We start from the raw sequence: 19327 nt of genomic DNA on the forward strand, positions 1-19327 counted from the left end.
ATAAAAACCGCCAAAAAGCGTTTTTTTCAACACTTTGCCTCCTATAAAAAATTGAATAAAAAGTGATCAAACCATCAGATCTTTCCCCAAATGGTATCAATAGAAACGTCATCTTGTCCCGCATAAAAAGACACCACAACCAGCTCCATACATGGAAATATGAAAAAGTTACAGGTGTTAGAACATGATGACACAAATTTTTTTTTCTATTTTGCAAAGTTTATCATTTTTTTAAAAGTATCAAAACATTTCAAATACTATATAAATTTGGTATCACCGCGTTCGTACTGACACGTAGAACACAGGTAACATGTCATTTGTACCAAACAGTGAACGCTGTAAAAATTAAACCCATAAGAAAATGGCGCAAATGCATTTTTTCTCCAATTGCGCCTCATTCTGAATTTCTTTCCAGCTTCCCAGTACATTGCACAGCATATTGAATGATGCCATTACAAAGTACAATTTGTCCCGCAAACAATAAGCCATCATGTGACTCTGTGAACTGAAAAATGAAAAAGTTATGGCTCTTGAAATGTGAGGAGGGAAAAACGAAAATGCGAAACCAAAAAATGGCCGGGTCCTTAAGGGGTTAAATAATAACTATGCACTAACACTCAACCCCTCCATAATCAAACCCCATATAACCAAAGCCCCACCCCTGCCAAACCCCCATCTCGCCCTGCCAGACCATGGAAAAAGAGTCTTGCTTGGTGAGAAAATGGTTGGGTACCACTGTCCTAGACAACCCCTTTAAGGGTAAGTTCACACGGTGGAAACCTTTTCCATTGCGTAGCTTTTTGGCGCAGCTATCCGCGGCGGGCTGCCAATGCAGTGTATCGGCATTCCGTCGCAGCATCCCGTTCCTGATTAGGAACAGATGAATGGGCCTAAGCAAAAGGGAGTCTCGAGCCGCGGAATCTGGGTGAAGATAGGGCACGCCACTTTTTTTTCCTGCTAGCTGAATAAAAAAATCGCTAGCGGGAAAAGAACAGTGACTCCCAGTGGAATGAATAAGGGCTCGTTCACAGGGGGGGCGGATTTTGATCATATTTTGACTTGGGGAGCCAAGTCAAAATATGGTCAAAACCCGCCTGCCACGATGTCGCGGCTTCCCCCACCCCGGAGTCGGCTCAAATGAATGGGCGATGCCGGAGGTTGCGGCTGACAGGTGGAAGCCACGGCTCGGAGAGCTGCAGAATCCACCTGAAGAAAGGGCAGCTCGCTTTTTTATTTCTACTATCAGCAGTTGCCGATAGCAGAAAAAACGAGCGCTAGTGGTCTTCATAGACCACCATTGTAAAGGGGCGGATTATGACGTGGATTCCGCTGTCAAAATCCGCCCCTTTGGCCCCGTGTGAACTAGCCCTAAGAGACGTTTTGAGGTGGATTCTGCGTCAAAATCCGCCTGCAAAAAAACTCCATTTGAATGTATTCTAATACCGCAATATAAACAGAAAAATATTTTAAAAAACACCTATTGCTTTTAGATTGCAGAAATCAAGAAATGAAAAAACTAAAATGCTCAGCCTGGCAGTAAGGATGTGATATAGCAATAAGGACTAAGTCTAGCCATGACATTATATATGGCAGTATACAAGCCCGAGCAATGCACAAGTCTTGATCACAATGCACACGGCGCGCTCTCCGACCACTAGCTCCGCTCAGTCATGTGACACAGTCAGGCGTGACGTCAGCAGCAGTTTTAAGAGAAGGGGCGGAAGTGACGTTGTGAAGCACTCTTGGGTGACGTTGTTGCCCTCCCTTCGGCTGCTTCGTCACCGGTAGACTGAGTGAGGAGAGTTGGGAGAGGAGTGCAAGTCAGAGGCCGGCGCGGTAGTGACCCTGAGCAGTAGCGGGAGGAGGAGGACAGCAGCAGCAGCAGCGGGGTATCCCGTCATGGGCACCAGGGAGGACAGAGCGGAGCAGCTGGGCTTCAGACCCCAGAAGGAGATAGTCTACAACCTCCTGCTGCCCTATGCTGAGCGCCTGGACCGGGAGTCTAACGAGCTGCTGGCACAGATCAAGAGCAGCCTGGGCCGGGCCGTGCACCTCAGAGAGCTGTGGCCCGGGGTGCTGTTCTGGAGCCGAAAACTGAACACGTGAGTGCCTCCATTGTGTCCTCTCATCCCATTGTGTTGTGTCCCTGGGAATCACTGCCTGGCACTGGCGGCATCTGACCTCTGCCTGCAGCTGCCCTGGGCACACAGTAGCCAGCTGTTCTCTCCTGTGACTAGGCTGGCACTGGTGGGCATAGCTCTCTCCTGTCACTGATACCGGCTGGACAATTGTTTACAGCTGCAAAGTGTCACCTGATTCATGGGATCTGTCACATATGTCACACATCAAGACCTTGTATTACGTGACAACTGAGCTATATACTCTGCACAACCAGGGCCCTAGTTAGTATGGCCCCTTCTAAAAATCCCGAAAGAACAGTTCGCTTGTGAATCGAAATTGCGCAAAAAGCATCAACCTTTCTAGTACATGTAGTGAACACATTGATGTCTGTCCTATATTGCTCCCCTTTAAGCGGTCAATTTAGGTGTTCGTACTATTGTGTTATATATATATATATATATATATATATATATATATATCTATATCCTTTAATAGTCCCACAGTGGGGAAATTTTATATATATATATATATATATATATATATATATATATATATATATATATATATTTTATTTTATTTTTTCATTTATAACTTCTATGATTCATTGAGAACATATCCTACTACTCTGTCTATGGGAAAATTCCAGGAATCTGTTCCTTTAATGCAGCAAACACAATACACAGCTTTCCAAATCAATACATTCCTCTATGTGGGCGTTGATGTACCCAATACAATATACATTCTGGGAGGTTAAAATGTCCTTTGTAAAATACTCAATCCAAAACTGATAATATCAGGACGCTACATTAATAGTCTGAACTCGGCCATTGCCATCTTTTGGGGGCGTTTGCTATCTTATAGCCTTGGCACTAGAAGGAGAGTTTGGGTTCTGGAAAACAAATATGCTGAGCGAAGTACTACTGTAATGATCTTAATGCACATTGACTCAGACACTTTGTATTAGGGTGGGAAATAGGTTTTTCAGATTTGTGGGGTATCCCTGTGCGGTGTCGGATCACTTTTTGGAGGTCTCTTGAGTTTAATTCTGTTAGTCGTCCTCATCTGTCATATTCAGATATTCCTCCATCCATTAGACAAATCGCCTTTGTTAAAAGTCAGTTACCCATGGCAGAGGGATAGTTAAACTTCATAAAGGGGACCCCCAACTTGATACCATCCCTTGCCTAGCCAGAAAGCAGGCAATAACTAGCCCCTTTCTAATGCTCCTATATTTTGCCTGCTTGCCCATTCATTTTATTAGGCACCCTGTAATGTGTGCCCACGTGCAGCAGGACATCTTTCATCTCTATTGAACCTCATTTGCCTGTTCAAGAGTCCAGATAGCTCCTATACGCATGGGAGAATGAGCTGTATAACCCAGCAGGCTTTGCTCTTTGTTGTTGTGTTGATTCTGTGTGACAACCCCTATGGCTGCTATAATGGTGACTGCCTTGGTTGTCAGACGCAGCTTTCCAAGTAGGATAAAAATGAAGCTGCTGAATAGAATTGTTACCAACGTGCTAAGGACGTCTCAAGGACTTATATTCACTGGTGATTTCTATTATTCTGCCATAGAGGGAACATTGAGTTCATCTTTCTAGCTGTTTGGTTTTGTAACTTGCAGCTGGCATCCTGTTGCCTTGGTTTATAGTATAAGATGCCCTCTCCTTGGTATGAAGCAGACGCGAAGCTGATGGGTACATAGTATAAATTACTTTCAGGTTAATGTGACCTCTACAGGAGAACGCAGCCTGTGCTGCAAGTATCTGCGCTCATCCTCGAGGATATGTGTAGAATTCCTGGATCTCAATGTTACATTGTGTCCATGTTTTAAGGTCTGTTTGACCTTCCTTCTGTTCTATTTGATGTGGCCAGTGTCTGACACCATGTATTCATGTCTGTGCCGTGACCTCCATGTATTCTGTGCTCCTAGCCTTTCTAGTAATTGCTATGTTGTCATTGTGGCTATAAGCAATGTGGTATTATTAGATGCCTTGTTTACTGAGGATCTGATTTCTCTTGGAAAACATTTCTCCATATTTACTAAACACAGGACACTTTCTTCTTGGACTGTTGCAATCTTGGAGTGACTTTGCAATGTGTCTGCTGATGTGTGGGTTATTGTACAGTATATTCTGAGGGTGTTATCTATCCCAGGAGTATAACCTCACAGTCAGATGATCCAGGCCTGTGTGTATCTTGTGTATAGTGACTCCGGATGCCGCTCATTTTGCACTGTCATGTTTGACTTATTATTTGTACTTTGCTATTTCTGCCAGGAGGGTTGTATCTTATGTAGAAAGCTTTTACAGTACAAGTGCTTGCACGGTGTACCATTGGGTGTCAGTCTCTCACCGCTGTCACTTTATTTCTATTTATTCTAATAAAAATAATGCATGCTTGTCACCGGGCTTGGAGTGAAGTTTGTGGGGACAATATTTTTGATATGAGACACAGGGAGGAGTCTCTTTAATTCTGTATAGTCTATTTTTATTTTCCAGTAAGAACTAGACGTTAGATATATGTAGTATACGTATTGGTCCTGCCTTACTGATCTGATTATATAATTTTTTTTTTTTTTTTTTTTTTTTTTGTTCTCAGAAAAATATATTTCATCAGGGACATGAAGTATCTCTAGCACCCACCTGATTTGTGTTCTGAAAATGACTTGGGCCTCTGTTCACACTGCTTTGACTCCTTGTTATTTGGGTCAATGCACACTGAACGCACGCTGATCCCGCGTCAGAATCTGCGTGTAAAAAAACCCGCCTCCCCGTAACATTCTAGCGGGGAAAAAAAGCTTCCTTCAGGCACATTCTGCCTGCAAAACCCAACGCAGTCAATGGGAGGTGGAAAATCTGTGTCATGGATTTGGGCGCTCAGTTGGGAAAAACCGCTGTTTTTTCAAGGTCCATACACTGTGCTGGAGGGAAAAAAAACTAAAACAAATCCTGAAAAAAAAATCTCCAAAAACCGCTTAAAAAAATCATTTCCTACTTCCTGAAGTTTTTCCTCGCTGAAAAACTCAGTGTGCATTGACCCTTATGTATTCAAGGTTTAAAAAATGAACTGTAAGCATGGCAGATCAGATCTAAGGCTCAGTTCACATCTGCGCCCAGTCTCCTTATGGGCAATCCCTTCGCGCCTCCACAGTTTTTGCCCTTTTTGGACAGAAACCACACAGACCCCATTATAATCTATAGGGTCCACGGGTTTCCTAAGGTAACTGCTTTTTTTAATGCACATTAGGTTTCTGTTTTGGGGTAACCAAGCAGACCCCCAAACGGAAACCCGTACGCTGTCCCCATCCAGACTCCCCCGAATGGATTACCAATGCAGATGTTAATGAGGCCTAAGGCTGGATTCACACTAGTGTTGGAGTCTCCGTAGGAGAAGCCACCGCTGAAGCCGCCTAAAATCAGCAGAGAGAAAAGTCCTGCTAAGAGGCGTTTTCTCTCTTCTTGTTTTAGTATAAAATCTGTGGAAATCCAGTGGACCCCATTATAATCTATGGGGTCGTCTGGATTGCACATGTAACTGCTTTTTAAGTGGACATTTTTGATCTTTTGGGTCCCCATGCAGACTCCAAGGATGGAAACTCAAACGTTAGTGTGAAATTAGCTTCAGAACTAAGTGTTAATTTATCTGCTCCTCTGACTTTTATAATTTGCCTTTAAATCCTCCTAAAAGTTTAGGAATCAATTGTCTGCTGGGTGTTACAATTCTCCCTGTCTAAATAGTTTGTTCTTACACATTGTGAGCAGGGATCGGACAGTCAGACTGTGTAGCAATGCACCTCCTACTGGTAACATCCACCTGCCAGATGTAATTGTAAATTTTTAGGAATAATGGAGTAACCGCACAGAGCTATAGGAAAATTATCCAGGTTTGTTATATAGTGAGATTACAAGTATTTATTTAAAGAGAAATGTTAGGAGAAGTGACCCGGCCTTTTTAAAGTTGACTGGTCACCCTCTCCGCCAACTTTCTTAACATTCTTTAATAAGTGCCGCTCCACTGACTCTGGCACAGTTGAATTCTTTTAAAATTTTTCTCTAGCCCCTACTATTCCCGAGCAATCAATGCTGTTGGTTTCAGCTCCCAATGTGCTTAATATTCTCAGTCTAGGACCACCCAACTGACAATCTTCTCCAACCTAGGATTGCCCACCTGACACTATACAGCCAAATTAGTATATTGCGAGCTGCCACAAACAGCATCGATTTCCCAGGAAAGGTAGAAGCTAGAGAAAAAAAAAATTAAGCTGCATCTGTAGTAGGATGCAAAGAGTTGGCGTTAGTGAAGGAGGTGAAAGGTCCTCTTTAAGTCTGTGTGATATATTTGAAATAAAAGCAAAACCAGACATGTTTGGTGCTTCCCCATTTATCAACCTACAAGGTGGGGACAATTTTGTAGCGGAATGAACACGAATAACATTTGCAGTGGTATCGGAGTGCCTTCCGTGATGCATTCTCCTGTATGAGGGCGTCCGATCCTTTCTGTTGCGATGGCACAGAGTAGAATAGGACCTGTGCTATATTCATCAGAACGGAGCCTCAAAAGTGCCTCGGCCTGCACACTTGGTCTTGTGCATTAGGCCTGAAGGGTTGTCCATTCACGACTGAATGAGGTCAGAATTTAGATTCAAGTTCTTCTCTATCCGCTGGTCATATGATATCAGCAGTGCAGGGCTTCACATAACAGCCTGACGTCCTGACTTCGGATGATATGTTGTATTTTCGCACTATCCCCACTGATCTATCATGTTCCAGTATTTTGATAGTCTCCATGTTCATGGTCAAGTAAATCTCATCTCTATGGTCAGCTGAATGGATGTACATAAGGAGCATCATTACTATGCAATGATAGAGTTTGTGGAAAATGGTGACGTTCATAAATAACTCTTTTTTTTTTTTTTTCTTAAATCGATAAACTACATGTCATTGCGCCCTTTATTAGTCTCTACTCTGATTCTGTCACGCTTGGAATTTCTTCTTAGCCCCCCATCATTCCTGAGCAATAACTGGTTAGTTTCATTGGCTGATATAATTAAGTTCTCCACTGTCAAATGGGGGTCTTGGACCAGAGCAGATAAAGCAACGAGAATCAGAGCTCCAATCCAAGGTGGACAGTGTAATAATGAGGAATAATCCCCCATTGGCTGCTCTGGTCCGAGACCACTTGCTTGAATGTACTTTACTCAGAGCCTTGAGCACAATGCTATAACTTTCTTTGTAGAATGGCTGCTTAATTTTGATAAAGAGCTGCTTTCTATTCCTATACAAATGAACTAAGGGGGCATTTTCCGGGGCAGCTCAGCATCCGACAAAATCTTCTCTCACTCAATACTTCATCCAGAAAAACCTGACGTAATCGGAGCTTTCTCCCATCTCCTCCCGAGCAAGAGGAAGATCTTGACATGATGTTGTCGTTCCTGATGAATTTTTAGCTCATTTGCATATGAATAAAATGCAGCTTTTCTACAAATAAGTTATATTAACCCTTTTTGCGCTGAGTCTGCTGATAGACTCCCTTTAAGTCCAGGCTTACATAATTGGTGTTTCTGTGGAATTTTTCCTGTAGTTCTCTTCATTGTCTTTGATGATAAAAATGGCATATAAAATAATAGACTTGTAGCGACCAACCTCATGTAGCTACACCCAGGGCTGATTTTAGCTTATTTGCTGCATGAGGCAAAAAAATTAAATGGTGTCCCCCCCCCCCCCCCACTCACCCCCCAAGACTCCCAGTTGGAAGGTTCCCTTCACTAGAAAAAAAAAAATATTGCACTCCCCCTAATAGTTCCCCCATAGCTAATAGTCCTCCCCCTATACAGCAGTGCCGCTTGGCACTTTACTGTCTGCACCTGACATGGTTGCCGCATCCCCTCTGGGACTGTGTGACTGCCACCTGAGGCGAGTTATGGCCCTGGCTACACTTAGTGTAAGGACATGTTCAGGTTTTTTTCATACGGTTTTTGAAGCCAATAGCTCACATGTACTATTTGTCATTTATATGTTCCTTCCCTTTTTAAGAGGTTCATTTTCAAAAAATGCATTAAAAAACTGAACATGTGCCCTTCCCTTTAAGAGTACCCGCACTTGGGGGTTTTTATCATGCTAGTCCGCATTTATAGTATGACATGCAGATTTTGCTGCAGGTTTACTGTAGATCTCGTCTCTGCCGTACAAACCTGAAGGAGAAGATGACATCTGATAGAAGTTTTTTTTTCTTTTTATATGGTTCCAACATTGACTGGTATTCTCCGTGTAACTTGCCTATTTCCCATATTTTATGACTGCAAAGTGCGAACGCAGCCTTAGGCAAGTGCTGTGTTCAGAGGAGTGCCTGCACGTTCAGAGGAACGTTTGATTCCCGTCAGGACATGTACTCCTCTGTGCTAAACAGTGTGGTATATGGTATGGTCACACAAGATGGAGTGTTTTTAAGAAGTTTCTGCTCACTATAGTGGCTACATATGGGCAATCCTGGTCTGTATATTGCCCATGCATTTACACTGCCATAGTTATCTCTGATGCTGTAAGACACTGGCTGGCCGTGAGACTACTATTGTGTCAAGGTTACAATACATGACAATAGTCCTGCCTTGACTGCATAATAATAATTTTATTTATATAGTGTCAACATATTCTGTAGCACTTTGCAAATAACTGGACACATGAATAGATAATATGAGACCTTACAATGTGACAAAGAAATAAACCTATCAAATGGTAGGGGGTGAGGGTCCTGCTCGCAAGAGCTTAGATTCTATGAGAGAAAACAATGATACTGCGAGTCTAGGAAATATGAACAAATATATAGGCCATAGATTCCAGTCCAGACCTGGTGTGTGCAGGAAACCCAAAACTCTGTTTCAGTTGGGTTACCTCTACCATATGTGCATGGAATTCTGAAACTTTAATAAAATATAGGAAAGGCAAATACATTTTTGCAACAAAATTGCTGTCTGCAAATATGTAAACAAGACCGCGTGGCCATCAGGAAATTTGTCCAATGTAAAGGCCAGATTCTTCAGCTCAAACCCAGGCAGGAGACCTGGAATACCTCCCTGCACCTGTCCATACCGCATACCGCGGCCACAGGAGGGTAAGTATATCACAATGAGGATCACAAGAAGTCCTGGTCTGCTGACTGGGTTTGGGTTGAGAAATTTCACAACTGTAAGGAGCGGATATTCCTATTTGGATTCCCCCGTGTGCATGGAGCCTGTTACCTGCTTATGGAAATTGTAATGTGACGTAAAGTCCTGCACAATCAAGTGTTTGCATTTCTGTGTGTTAAAATGAACACCATGCTTGTCACAACCTTCTAGGAATCTTATGAAGGTGTGGCAGGAACAACCCCAATCAGTTTTATGAGATGAATGCCTGGCTTTCCTCATGTGTGAACATACCTTTAGGGTAAGTTCTGATGTTGCATTTAAGTTGCAGCTGACAACAACATTGAAGAACGCGGTGCAACAAAATCTATATGAATATGACATTGCTCTATCTGTAGTGACCTGCTGAGGAAAGATACAATATACATTTTACTACAAAGTGGACAGTGGAACAGCGAAATCCAAAAAGTAATGATGGAATTGCAGGGTTTTCTTTCTGTCCCTCTTTAAAACATTAACAAAAACTAAACAAACTTATTGTATGTACCCAATAATAGTGCCATGTGAACAAAAATACTGCTGCATCCTTATGAGGGTTAGCTTTTTAAATGTATTTTTCGATTATTTGTGGCCTACCCTTAGGATAGACCTTGACTATCTCACTGGTGTGGGGCCGATGGGCGGTCCGCACATTGATCACCTGTTTCGGATGCTCCTGACACCCATAGTATACACAGCATGGAGCTGAAAGCAGATGTGTGCTCTGTATACTGCAGTTATGTTCTATGTAGTTTACTGTGCAAACTGATCCGAATTTTGAGGGACCCCTTATAAAACATGGCGTAGATTACATTTTACAGTCTTTCCTAGAATCAAAAACGCAGTCTCAAGATTTAACCTGATCCCCTATACTGGCAATATTGAAGAAATCCCCTCATGTTCCCCCATAAGAACAGGTACTTCTCACCTAATCATGAGACGTTCCCTTTAACCCTTGAGGGTTGCTTTTTAATGTGTGTGTGTCCATGGATGCTACGTAGTTTTACTGTCAGGGTGAAGTAGGGGATACACCACATCACTGGGTCATGCTGACCTTGCCATTGGTACTGCAAATTGAGTCGTAAGGACATGTGAGAAGCACAAGAGAGAGTGCACTTTATACGTTTCTATGAATATTGTGGTTCTTGGAGCAGTGTGAACATGTCTTGTAGCATCCCCCCTGGAACATCTCTGACACGACTTGGCCTGCATTCACTCCCATGTGTGTGTATTGCGTATGGGATTGTGGACATGTTTTATATTGATTGATTTTATTTTAAATTTGACTTTTATTGTTTTTATAAAAACAAAGAAAAAATACAATCGAGTAGCACACGAGGAAATACAAAGAGGAAGAAGGGAGGGGAGAAAACACGACATAGCATAAATGCAATTCCAAGGTCATACCGGTCCAAGAAGGCCGAATCGTGACCGTAATGTCCAGAAATGGATTTTCAGAGTCCAACAGCGGTCATGAAGGCCTTATCCGGCAATGGGAGAGGAAAATATGCGGTAACACGTCCGACCAAACAGGGACATAAGGCAAACAGGGAGAATGGGACATGAGGGGGAACCAAAACAGCAGAAATGAGCAAGCAAACAAAATTACAACGAATTAAGCAAATAATGCAAAGTATAACAATGCATAGCTCAGTATGATGGTACCAGTAGTTTTAATATATAGAAATATGTAGGTCCAAGCAAGTCACTGAGGTCCAACGTGGTCAGAGGATAGTAACAGTAGGAGGGGCAGGGTGAGAAGATGTGTGTGGTGTGTCTGAATCATCTCCTATATCCGAAATGGAGAGCCACATGGCCATGTTCTATATTGATTTAGTACATAAAGACTAGAGATGAGCGAACAGTGTTCTATCGAACTCATGTTCGATCGGATATTAGGCTGTTCGGCATGTTCGAATCGAATCGAACACCGCGTGGTAAAGTGCGCCATTACTCGATTCCCCTCCCACCTTCCCTGGCGCCTTTTTTGCTCCAATAACAGCGCAGGGTAGGTGGGACAGGAACTACGACACCGGTGACGTTGAAAAAAGTAGGCAAAACCCATTGGCTGCCGAAAACATGTGACCTCTAATTTAAAAGAACAGCGACGCCCAGCTTCGCGTCATTCTGAGCTTGCAATTCACCGAGGACGGAGGTTTCTGTCCAGCTAGCTAGGGCTTAGATTCTGGGTAGGCAGGGACAGGCTAGGATAGGAAGGAGAAGACAACCAACAGCTCTTATAAGAGCTAAATTCCAGGGAGAAGCTTGTCAGTGTAACGTGGCACTGACGGGCTCAATCGCCGCAACCCAGCTTTCCCAGGATCCTGAATGGAATACACTGTCAGTGTATTCCCGTATACCCGATATATACCCCGATACCCGTTCCAACGGTGTGCCCCCCCACCTTCACCCCAGAAATACCCTGCAAGTCCCCTAGCAATAGAATTGGGGCTATATACACCCACAATTTTTACTACTGGTATACAGTGCCATTGTCTGACTGGGAATTCAAAGAATATATTGGGGTTACGTGCACCCACAATTTTTACTACTGGTATACAGTGCCATTGTCTGACTGGGAATTCAAAGAATATATTGGGGTTACGTGCACCCACAATTTTTACTACTGGTATACAGTGCCATTGTCTGACTGGGAATTCAAAGAGTATATTGGGAATACAAATACCCTCATTTCTTGCTACTGCCATATAGTGCCAGTGTCTGACTGGTAATTCAAAGAATATATTGGGGTTACGTGCACCCACAATTTTTACTACTGGTATACAGTGCCATTGTCTGACTGGGAATTCAAAGAATATATTGGGGTTATAAATACCCTCATTTCTTGCTACTGCCATATAGTGCCAGTTTCTGACTGGTAATTCAAAGAATATATTGGGGTTACGTGCACCCACAATTTTTACTACTGGTATACAGTGCCATTGTCTGACTGGGAATTCAAAGAGTATATTGGGAATACAAATACCCTCATTTCTTGCTACTGCCATATAGTGCCAGTTTCTGACTGGTAATTCAAAGAATATATTGGGGTTACGTGCACCCACAATTTTTACTACTGGTATACAGTGCCATTGTCTGACTGGGAATTCAAAGAGTATATTGGGAATACAAATACCCTCATTTCTTGCTACTGCCATATAGTGCCAGTTTCTGACTGGGAATTCAAAGAATATATTGGGGTTACGTGCACCCACAATTTTTACTACTGGTATACAGTGCCATTGTCTGACTGGGAATTCAAAGAGTATATTGGGAATACAAATACCCTCATTTCTTGCTACTGCCATATAGTGCCAGTTTCTGACTGGGAATTCAAAGAATATATTGGGGTTACGTGCACCCACAATTTTTACTACTGGTATACAGTGCCATTGTCTGACTGGGAATTCAAAGAATATATTGGGGTTACGTGCACCCACAATTTTTACTACTGGTATACAGTGCCATTGTCTGACTGGGAATTCAAAGAGTATATTGGGAATACAAATACCCTCATTTCTTGCTACTGCCATATAGTGCCAGTGTCTGACTGGTAATTCAAAGAATATATTGGGGTTACGTGCACCCACAATTTTTACTACTGGTATACAGTGCCATTGTCTGACTGGGAATTCAAAGAATATATTGGGGTTATAAATACCCTCATTTCTTGCTACTGCCATATAGTGCCAGTTTCTGACTGGTAATTCAAAGAATATATTGGGGTTACGTGCACCCACAATTTTTACTACTGGTATACAGTGCCATTGTCTGACTGGGAATTCAAAGAATATATTGGGGTTATAAATACCCTCATTTCTTGCTAATGCCATATAGTGCCAGTTTCTGACTGGTAATTCAAAGAATATATTGGGGTTACGTGCACCCACAATTTTTACTACTGGTATACAGTGCCATTGTCTGACTGGGAATTCAAAGAGTATATTGGGAATACAAATACCCTCATTTCTTGCTACTGCCATATAGTGCCAGTGTCTGACTGGTAATTCAAAGAATATATTGGGGTTACGTGCACCCACAATTTTTACTACTGGTATACAGTGCCATTGTCTGACTGGGAATTCAAAGAATATATTGGGGTTATAAATACCCTCATTTCTTGCTACTGCCATATAGTGCCAGTTTCTGACTGGTAATTCAAAGAATATATTGGGGTTACGTGCACCCACAATTTTTACTACTGGTATACAGTGCCATTGTCTGACTGGGAATTCAAAGAATATATTGGGGTTATAAATACCCTCATTTCTTGCTACTGCCATATAGTGCCAGTTTCTGACTGGTAATTCAAAGAATATATTGGGGTTACGTGCACCCACAATTTTTACTACTGGTATACAGTGCCATTGTCTGACTGGGAATTCAAAGAGTATATTGGGAATACAAATACCCTCATTTCTTGCTACTGCCATATAGTGCCAGTTTCTGACTGGGAATTCAAAGAATATATTGGGGTTACGTGCACCCACAATTTTTACTACTGGTATACAGTGCCATTGTCTGACTGGGAATTCAAAGAGTATATTGGGAATACAAATACCCTCATTTCTTGCTACTGCCATATAGTGCCAGTTTCTGACTGGGAATTCAAAGAATATATTGGGGTTACGTGCACCCACAATTTTTACTACTGGTATACAGTGCCATTGTCTGACTGGGAATTCAAAGAATATATTGGGGTTACGTGCACCCACAATTTTTACTACTGGTATACAGTGCCATTGTCTGACTGGGAATTCAAAGAGTATATTGGGAATACAAATACCCTCATTTCTTGCTACTGCCATATAGTGCCAGTTTCTGACTGGTAATTCAAAGAATATATTGGGGTTACGTGCACCCACAATTTTTACTACTGGTATACAGTGCCATTGTCTGACTGGGAATTCAAAGAGTATATTGGGAATACAAATACCCTCATTTCTTGCTACTGCCATATAGTGCCAGTGTCTGACTGGTAATTCAAAGAATATATTGGGGTTACGTGCACCCACAATTTTTACTACTGGTATACAGTGCCATTGTCTGACTGGGAATTCAAAGAGTATATTGGGAATACAAATACCCTCATTTCTTGCTACTGCCATATAGTGCCAGTTTCTGACTGGTAATTCAAAGAATATATTGGGGTTACGTGCACCCACAATTTTTACTACTGGTATACAGTGCCATTGTCTGACTGGGAATTCAAAGAATATATTGGGGTTACGTGCACCCACAATTTTTACTACTGGTATACAGTGCCATTGTCTGACTGGGAATTCAAAGAGTATATTGGGAATACAAATACCCTCATTTCTTGCTACTGCCATATAGTGCCAGTTTCTGACTGGTAATTCAAAGAATATATTGGGGTTACGTGCACCCACAATTTTTACTACTGGTATACAGTGCCATTGTCTGACTGGGAATTCAAAGAGTATATTAGGAATACAAATACCCTCATTTCTTGCTACTGCCATATAGTGCCAGTTTCTGACTGGTAATTCAAAGAATATATTGGGGTTACGTGCACCCACAATTTTTACTACTGGTATACAGTGCCATTGTCTGACTGGGAATTCAAAGAGTATATTGGGAATACAAATACCCTCATTTCTTGCTACTGCCATATAGTGCCAGTTTCTGACTGGTAATTCAAAGAATATATTGGGGTTACGTGCACCCACAATTTTTACTACTGGTATACAGTGCCATTGTCTGACTGGGAATTCAAAGAATATATTGGGGTTATAAATACCCTCATTTCTTGCTACTGCCATATAGTGCCAGTTTCTGACTGGTAATTCAAAGAATATATTGGGGTTACGTGCACCCACAATTTTTACTACTGGTATACAGTGCCATTGTCTGACTGGGAATTCAAAGAATATATTGGGGTTACGTGCACCCACAATTTTTACTACTGGTATACAGTGCCATTGTCTGACTGGGAATTCAAAGAGTATATTGGGAATACAAATACCCTCATTTCTTGCTACTGCCATATAGTGCCAGTGTCTGACTGGGAATTCAAAGAATATATTGGGGTTACGTGCACCCACAATTTTTACTACTGGTATACAGTGCCAATTTCTAACTAGGAATTCAAAATGCGCAAGGCTCCCGGAAAGGGACGTGGACGAGGCCGTGGGCGAGGTCGGGGGAATGGTTCTGGGGAGCAAGGTAGCAGTGAAGCCACAGGGCGTCCCGTGCCTACTCCTGTGGGGCAGCAAGCATTGCGCCACTCCACAGTGCCAGGGTTGCTTGCCACATTAACTAAACTGCAGGGTACAAACCTTAGTAGGCCCGAGAACCAGGAACAGGTCTTGCAATGGCTGTCAGAGAACGCTTACAGCACATTGTCCAGCAGCCAGTCACTCTGCCTCCTCTCCTCCTATTACCCAACAGTCTTGTCTTCCTTCCTCCCAAAATTCCGAAGCTTTACAGAACAATAACCCAAACTGTCCCTGCTCCCCAGAGCTGTTCTCCGCTCCTTTCATTGTCCCTCAACCTGCCTCTCCACGTCACGATTCCACGAACCTAACAGAGGAGCATCTGTGTCCAGATGCTCAAACACTAGTCTCCTCCATCTCCGTTCGATTTGGTGGTGGATGACCAGCAACCCACCCTCATCGACGATGATGTGACGCAGTTGCCGTCAGGGCATCCAGTTGACCGGCGCATTGTGCGGGAGGAGGAGATGAGACAGGAGTTGGAAGAGGAAGTGGTGGATGATGAGGACACTGACCCGACCTGGACAGGGGGGATGTCAAGCGGGGAAAGTAGTGTGGATGTTGAGGCAGGTGCAGCACCAAAAAGGGTAGCTAGAGGCAGAGGCAGAGGTCAGCAGCTTAGGCGAAGCCAGGCCACACCCGGAATCTCCCAAGATGTTCCAGTTCGTACCCAGCCCCGAAAAACTCCCACCTCGAGGGCACGTTTCTCGAAGGTGTGGAGTTTTTTCAAGGAATGCGCCGAGGACAGATATAGTGTTGTCTGCACAATTTGCCTCTCGAAATTGATTAGGGGCTCTGAGAAGAGCAACCTGTCCACCACTTCAATGCGCCGTCATTTGGAATCCAAGCACTGGAATCAGTGGCAGGCAGCAACGGCAGGACAAAGGCCGCCTGCCGTTCACGCCACTGCCACTGCCTCTGCCACTGCCACTGCCACTGCTGACTGTGCTGGCGATGCACTCCAGAGGACGAGCCAGGACACCACTTCATCTGCCTCCGCCACTTTGTTGACTTCTACCTCATCCTCCCCTGGTCCTGTCTTATCTCCTTCTCCTGCACCATCAAAGGCACCATCAGGCGTTTCTTTACAACAACCCACCATCTCTCAGACATTGGAGCGGCGGCAGAAATACACTGCTAACCACCCACACGCGCAAGCCTTGAACGCCAACATCGCTAAACTGCTGGCCCAGGAGATGTTGACGTTCCGGCTTGTTGAAACTCCCGCCTTCCTGGACCTGATGGCAACTGCGGCACCTCGCTATGCCGTCCCTAGCCGTCACTACTTCTCCCGGTGTGCCGTCCCCGCCATGCACCAGCACGTGTCACTCAACATCAGGCGGGCCCTTAGTTCCGCGCTTTGCACAAAGGTCCACTTGACCACCGACGCGTGGACAAGTGCATGCGGACAGGGACGCTACATTTCACTGACGGCACACTGGGTGAATGTAGTTGAGGCTGGGACTGCTTCCCAAACTGGCCCGGTGTACCTCGTCTCCCCGCCTAACATTCCTGGCAGGGACACGAGAAGAACACCCCCCTCCTCCTCCTCCGCCACCGCCTCCTCCTCCGCCACCGCCTCCTCCTCCGCTGTTAGATTGACCCCAGCTACGAGTTGGAAACGTTGCAGCACTGGCGTTGGTAGACGTCAGCAGGCTGTGCTGAAGCTGATCAGCTTGGGGGACAGACAGCACACTGCCTCCGAGGTGAGGGATGCCCTCCTCGATGAGACGGCAATATGGTTTGAGCCGCTGCACCTGGGCCCAGGCATGGTCGTTTGTGATAACGGCCGGAACCTGGTAGCAGCTCTGGAGCTTGCCGGACTCCAACATGTTCCATGCCTGGCCCACGTCTTCAACCTAGTGGTGCAACGTTTCCTAAAGAGCTACCCCAATGTTCCAGAGCTACTGGTGAAAGTGCGGCGCATGTGCGCCCACTTTCGCAAGTCGACAGTAGCCGCTGCTAGCTTAAAATCTCTCCAGCAACGCCTGCATGTGCCACAACACCGGCTTTTGTGCGACGTCCCCACACGCTGGAACTCAACGTTTCAGATGTTGAATAGAGTGGTTGAGCAGCAGAGACCTTTGATGGAATACCAGCTACAAAACCCTAGGGTGCCACAAAGTCAGCTGCCTCAGTTTCACATCCATGAGTGGCCATGGATGAGAGACCTTTGTGACATCCTACGGGTCTTTGAGGAGTCCACAAGGAGGGTGAGCTCTGAGGATGCGATGGTGAGCCTTACAATCCCGCTCTTGTGTGTTCTGAGAGAATCCCTGATTGACATCAGGGATAACTCAGATCACACAGAGGAGTTAGGGATAGCATCCGATCCGTCACAGCTGGAGAGTAGGTCCACACATCTGTCCGCTTCACTGCGTTTAATGGAGGAGGAGGAAGAAGAGTTGTCCGATGATGTGATGGTGATACAGGAGGCTTCCGGGCAACTTCGAATCGTCCCATTGTTGCAGCGCGGATGGGTAGACATGGAGGATGAGGAGGAAATGGAGATTGAACTTTCCGGTGGGGCCAGAGGAGTCATGCCAACTAACACTGTGGCAGACATGGCTGAGTTCATGTTGGGGTGCTTTACAACCGACAAGCGTATTGTCAAAATCATGGAGGACAACCAGTACTGGATCTTTGCTATCCTTGACCCCCGGTATAAAAACATCTCGTCTTTTATTCCGGTAGAGGGGAGGGCCAATCGCATCAATGCTTGCCACAGGCAATTGGTGCAGAATATGATGGAGATGTTTCCAGCATGTGACGTTGGCGGCAGGGAGGGCAGTTCCTCCAGTAGGCAACCAAGTTCTCACCGGTCCACACAAACGAGGGGCACACTGTCTAAGGTCTGGGACACCTTGATGGCACCCCCTCGCCAAAGTGCCGCCACGGAGGGTCCTAGTGTCACCAGGCGTGAGAAGTATAGGCGCATGTTGCGGGAATACCTTTCCGACCACAGCCCTGTCCTCTCCGACCCCTCTGCGCCCTACACGTATTGGGTGTCGAAGTTGGACCTGTGGCTTGAACTTGCCCTATATGCCTTGGAGGTGCTGTCCTGTCCTGCCGCCAGCGTCCTATCTGAGAGGGTGTTCAGTGCAGCCGGTGGCATCATCACTGACAAGCGCACCCGTCTGTCAGCTGAGAGTACCGACCGGCTCACTTTGATAAAAATGAACCACCACTGGGTAGAGCCGTCATTTTTGTGCCCACCTGTGTAAAGCACCCCAACATGAAACTCCATGTCTGTACTCAACCTCTCCAATTCCTCCGCATCCTCATACTCATCCACCATAAGCGTTGCACAATTCTGCTAATACTAGGCTCCCTCCACCCTGATTTCCCCCAACTCTGCTGGTTAGAGGCTCCCTCCACCCTGATTTCCACCAACTCTGCTGGTTAGAGGCTCCCTCCACCATGAATTTGCCCAAACTGGGTTTTTTAGAGGCTCCCTCCACCATGAATTGGTCCAAACTGGGCTGGTTAGAGGCTCCCTCCACCATTAATTGGTCCAAACTGGGCTGGTTAGAGGCTCCCTCCACCATTAATTGGTCCAAACTGGGCTGGTTAGAGGCTCCCTCCACCATGAATTGGTCCAAACTGGGTTTTTTAGAGGCTCCCTCCACCATGAATTGGTCCAAACTTGGCTGTTTAGAGGCTCCCTCCACCATGAATTGGTCCAAACTGGGCTGGTTAGAGGCTCCCTCCACCATTAATTGGTCCAAACTGGGCTGGTTAGAGGCTCCCTCCACCATGAATTTGCCCAAACTGGGCTGTTTAGAGGCTCCCTCCACCATGAATTTGC

General features: G+C 44.7%; 1 protein-coding gene across 3 annotated transcripts in view; it reads left to right on the forward strand.

Annotated features, from left to right (window-relative positions):
- The first annotated feature begins 1754 nt into the window (after nucleotides 1–1754).
- Nucleotides 1755–19327, forward strand: part of PSME4 (proteasome activator subunit 4) — a 111483-nt gene continuing 93910 nt past the window's right edge. For all 3 annotated transcript variants that reach the window (XM_075267565.1, XM_075267567.1, XM_075267566.1), the window contains exon 1: nucleotides 1755–2102. In XM_075267565.1, coding sequence (XP_075123666.1) covers nucleotides 1900–2102 — 203 coding nt within the window. In that variant the 5' untranslated portion in view covers nucleotides 1755–1899. The remainder of the gene's footprint in view (nucleotides 2103–19327) is intronic.

Source organism: Leptodactylus fuscus, chromosome 3 (assembly GCF_031893055.1).
Source record: "Leptodactylus fuscus isolate aLepFus1 chromosome 3, aLepFus1.hap2, whole genome shotgun sequence".
Taxonomy (NCBI): domain Eukaryota; kingdom Metazoa; phylum Chordata; class Amphibia; order Anura; family Leptodactylidae; genus Leptodactylus; species Leptodactylus fuscus.